The 5,025-nt window shown below is 47.5% G+C and overlaps 1 protein-coding gene across 1 annotated transcript; it reads left to right on the top strand.

The window, feature by feature from the left end:
- Positions 1-307: 307 nt before the first annotated feature.
- On the top strand, positions 308-2,473 carry LOC311518574 (uncharacterized protein). The gene is made up of 2 exons (XM_084624501.1): positions 308-696; positions 2,055-2,473. The coding sequence occupies exons 1-2, from the start codon at positions 340-342 to the stop codon at positions 2,355-2,357; spliced, it is 660 nt and encodes a 219-aa protein (XP_084480627.1). The 5' UTR covers positions 308-339; the 3' UTR covers positions 2,358-2,473.
- Positions 2,474-5,025: the final 2,552 nt, after the last annotated feature.

The following is a 5,025-nucleotide window of genomic DNA, read 5'->3' on the forward strand; positions in this document are numbered from 1 at the left end:
GGAAGGTGGCCCCACAATGCCCATCCTGACCGCTTTGGTCAACAGCTCCAACTCTGCTGCCCCGCAGCCAAGTAAACAACCATCTGCCTCTCCCCTTTGAAGCCCTGGGAATTTTTGAAATTCCATTTCCTGTTTACTCAGTATGGAGAGCTCACATCTCATGTTACCAGCTGACAATGGCAGCTCCACGCAGCAGATGCTCTCCTGCTTAGACCAGGGCAGAGCTGCCGGATCTGCTCAGTATTTGGGGAGACGAGGCTGAGCAGACCCAGCTGCGCTTGAGCTGTAGGAAGTTTGATACCTACGGGCAGATTTCTCAAGGCCTGTGTGAAAAGGGCTATGATCAAGACACACAGTGCACAGATCAAGGAGTTGAGGCAAGCATACCAGAAGGCAAGGGAAGCAAACTTTCGCTCTGGTGCCATGCCAAAGTCCTGCCATTTCTACAAAGAGTTGGACACTATCCTCAGTGGTGACCCCATCTACACTGCCAAGAGCCCGGTGGAGACTTCATCAGGGTTGGAGCTGGTGGAAAGTAGATCTAACCCAGAGGATGAAGTCATTGATGAAGAGGTGGCATTAGACGACGATGTGGATGTAACCATGAGACCATCCACTCTGTTCTCCACTCTGGAGGTGTCTCGGCAGTCGCACTCCAGCAAGCAAGAAGCAAGAGAGGAGACCCCCCCACCCCCAGTAAGTGGTTTTGCTTTGTGAAGTGTGGAGGTGGGTTGAGGACATAGAAATGTACAAGGTTGGCTGTGTTTCTGTGTGCTGGACGTTGTCCTGTGCAGCTAAGCAGTACGGTGAAACAAGGTATTGATGTACACCAAGATTTCATGGAAATCCTCCAGAGAGATCTCTAGGAAACTTTCCTGGAGGTGCTCGGCAATCCTCTGCCCAAGGTTCCTTGGCAGAGCTGCTCTTTTCCTTCTCCTATTGAAGGAAACTTTCTCATGCCATTTTGAAATCACTTGCTCAGGGATCAAAGCAGCATAGGGAGCGGGTCAGAAGCTGGAAACGTGCAGTAGCTGCACCTTTGCTTCCTTGCTTACTCTCAGGAGTAAGATATCTGCTACAATGACCCTGGCCTGTGGAAAAGGGTGTGAAAGTTTAGACTATTGTCCCTAGTTGACTGCACTACGAACCTTTCATATTGCTTTTCTCTCCATGTATAATTGTGACAAAGTGGGGTTTTATTCACCTTGTTATGTGACATGTGAGTCTTACTGTCCTACACTAATATGGTGTGTACCTCAGTTTCCCTTTGTATTGCACCAATGCCTAGGCAGTGGGAATTGGGTTTGACTTTTGCTGAGGCCCTGAGGGAAGGTGAGGCTGTGCAGAGGTCTGCACGTAGGAGATGGCCGATGCCCTTTGTAACCTGAGACCCAGGAGGGGGATGCAACCAGGTGACACCTTTTGCCCAGGAAGCAGGACAAAAGACCGGAGGAGCAATGGGCATGTCGGAGGCCAGGCCGGGGGATCCAGTGCAGTCTGCTGTGAGGGACTGGAAGAGGGGCAAATCCAGGCCGTCTGGCCCAGCATTCCCCCAAGATGGATTCTGTCGAAAGTCACTGACTTCTTAGCTACCAAGCTCTGTGCTACGCTGTGTTCCTGTTAACCAATAAACCCTTCTGCTTTACAGCACTGGCTGCAAGGCACTGATGACTATGGAATTGTGGCGCAGGGCCCTCTGGCTTCTCCCACCAAGGGGAAGTGTGAATAGGGGTGCTGAGTGCTTCAAGGTCAGACTGGGAAGGCGATAGTTGAGGAGGCTGGACAGCGGGACCTGAGGGGAGCCATGCTGCCCAGAGTCCTGGCTGGCTTCATACAGAGCAGTTCAAGAGCATTGGACCTGTGACTCTGTCACAATGTCCCCCATCCCGGGGTAAACTCACCATGCTTGGGGTGTTTGCCAACATGTGTGCTTGTCAATGGTCAGTGGGAAAGTGATTGGCATGTTACTAGAGGTGTAGTTTACTATACTGGTTCAGTGTTGTGTATGTACTTAACAATCATGCATCTGCGTATTGCTCCTTTTGCTTCTGCAGATGTGGCCTTCAGAGTGCCTCCACCAGATAAGAAAGTGCCCAAGACAGAGCAAGAAGGACAAGTTCCGGGAGCTGCTGCAATACTCAGCAGCAGAAAAGAGGGAATGCATGGAGTGGAGGGAAATCCAAAGGCAGGACAGAAAAGAAAATGAGGACTTCATTAAGGATGCTACTGAGAGGATGATTAAAGTTATGGAGGAGCAAACTGAGATACAGAAGTCCCTCATAACGCTCCTGACTGAGCAGATGCATTCCCGCCTTCCCCTTCAGCACATTCAGAACTCTTTCCCATGCCCTTCTTAAAATCCACCCGCGCATTCCTTTCCACTTTCTGGGACGTCTCGTTTTTCCATTCACTCCACCACTATGGACATCTTTTCAAATGATAGCTTGCCCTATGCACAGCTCTGAAAGTCAGCCCTCCCCTGCTGCCTCCTCTCTCACCGAGTGTGTGTGTTGTTTTCTGTGCAATAAAAGCAAAGTTTCTGAATGATAAGTAATCTTCATTTGTTTCTTGCAAATTGTGATAGCAGGTGCCAGAAACACATTCACAAGCAGTTTAATCATTTGCATACATAGAATCCTAGGCCACAAAAATCAGAAGTGCTTTCTAGAAAACCTTGATTTCATTAAGCATCGCAGTCCCAAGCATAGTAATATACATGACTGCTTCTCATTTTCAAAGCATTGCCTCAAAACCTTCCTGAATCGAATTTCTCTTCTATTGTGCCTCTTTAATAGCCCTGGTATCTGGCCCTGCACACTTGCATTAACAGAGCCCCAGTGGTCGACTTTCCAATTCCAAACTGATTCGTGACTGACTGGTAGCAGTCTGGGCTCACCAGCTTCCACACTGCAATCACCATGTGCTTCTCCACCAAGAGGGCAGCTCTTATTTGGGTGTCCTTGTGTTGCAGGGCTGGGATGAGCTCCGCATACGGTTCCAGGAAGGTGGTTTTCCTCAACCGAAAATTCTGTAGCCACTGCTCATCATCCTAGACCTGCATGACAATGCGATGCCACCACTCAGTGCTAGTTTCCCAAGCCCAAAAGCAATAGGCCACTGTGTGCAACTGTTCCGTGAATGCCAAAAGTAATCGTGTTGCTTCTATCCATGTCAGACAGCACTTAAGGCAGCTGTGAATCCTGTTGAGTTAGGCACTTCATGATTAACTGGACTGCCATTCACGATGTGTTACTGACAACTAGCAGAGCATTGGAGAGCAGTGTGGGATCCATCCTTTCACACACAGATGGCTGGGCAAACAGCAAATGAAGGCCCTTGAAAAATGCTGCAAATCCGAGACTGAAGCACCTGGAATGCTGGAACAGAAAGCAGTGCATCATGGGACGCTAAGCCTGGCTCCATGATGCACTGCCTTCCACTCCACCTTCCCACAAGACCTAGTGGCAGAAGGTGGTGCACTGAACTGTAGGATAGCTACCCACAGTGCACTGCTCTCACTGTCGATGCTGGTGCCCCAAGTGTGGATGCACTCTCACAACAGAGGGAGCACAGTGTGAACATACAATATTAATTTTCTTTTACTGCTTTTTGATTGTCGACAAGACTTTTGCTGACAAAACTGCAGTGTAGACAAGCCTTTAATGTAGTCTTTCCGTGTTTAAAAAAGCACTGAAAACACAGAAATTCCATCATATGGCATCATATTGACACTTTAGTGGGTCATCAGCTGGGTTGGAATCTTTAGATCCTCTGATGCTTCAGCTAAGCATATAGCTGTTAGCAATAGTAGGTTGCTGTCCTCTAGTGGATCAGCACTAGAGGGGGATGAGGGAATGGGGATGATACTTTGTGAGTGAGTTTCATGGATTTTCACTAACAGCTAGAGCTGGGTTTTTTTTTTTTTCATTTTTGTTTTGTTTTTGAGACAGACACATAGGAATAGCCAATAGCTCAGTGGTTAGGGCACTCACCATGGGTGTGTGAGACCCAGATTCAAGTCCCTGCTCTCAATCACTTGGAGTGGGGGGAGAGTGTCTCTCTCTCTGGTTTTTTGATGAACAAATTCTGAAACCTCAGTTTTTCACAAACCAGAATTCTTGTTTTCTGGCCAGCCCTACTTATAGCAGAAGAATGAATGTGAGACTCAAAAATTATGGAATCGCTTCCAAACTCTGCAGAAGAGTGTTTTCCAGTGGGCACAGACTCTTCTGTCTGTTATCTCCAAGCTTGACCCCTTTTGCCCCATCCTCCCCAGTCTTCCCCCCCCACTCAGTCCCAGTCTCCTTGTTGAGCCATTCCCAGTTCCCTCCCCAGCTCTGTCTCCTCAGTCTCTTTGCCCAGCCAGTCCCAGTTCCCTATATCCTGGTTCTGTATCTGATCTCTCTCTCTCTCTCTCTTATCCCCACTCCCAGGCTTCCAGTCATACTATTGTCTCCAATGGAACTACTTCTAAGATTCCAAATCTTTGAGCAGCTTCAAGCTTGTTACTTATAAAAAGACTGTAACCCACACACATGCACACACAAATCCTCCAAATGTGTTTCCATCTCCCCAGAATTATTGAGGCCTGACGACCACCTTTGAACCAACCTGCAGCATTATGAGGTGGATGTATGTGATTGTTATATATTATGCTCACACATATACATTATAAAGCTGCAGTCCTGTCTGTTTTAATTTAGACACTCACCCAACTCCAAGTTCTTTGGTAGTGTTTGCAGTCAGCTTAAGATGAGCCAAAGTTGGGAAGTTTCCATTTCAGCTCCTCTGGACAAGGAGTCCACAAATTCATCAAATGGGTGAACCATCGTATGGTTCCGCAGCTTTGAGGGTGAGGATTGCCAATTATCAAGCTGTTCTGGCATGATGTACTATAATGTTCACCTTCCAAATCAGCTTCAATACATCTGGATAAGATAATTTGTATGCTTCGGTCAGTTTGTAACTCCCATATATAGTGGATGTTGCTATAAAATATATTGTGTGATTCCATTTCCCAAGCTA

Source organism: Lepidochelys olivacea (genome assembly GCF_965140295.1).
Source record: "Lepidochelys olivacea isolate rLepOli2 genome assembly, chromosome: 3".
Classification (NCBI taxonomy): domain Eukaryota; kingdom Metazoa; phylum Chordata; order Testudines; family Cheloniidae; genus Lepidochelys; species Lepidochelys olivacea.

Excerpts from the sequence above, each read along its gene's own strand:
- LOC311518574 (XM_084624501.1), top strand. The coding sequence starts at position 340 with ATGATCAAGACACACAGTGCACAGATCAAGGAGTTGAGGCAAGCATAC. Across the intron at positions 697-2,054 it reads AGGAGACCCCCCCACCCCCA|ATGTGGCCTTCAGAGTGCCT; the intron begins GTAAGTGGTTTT and ends TTGCTTCTGCAG.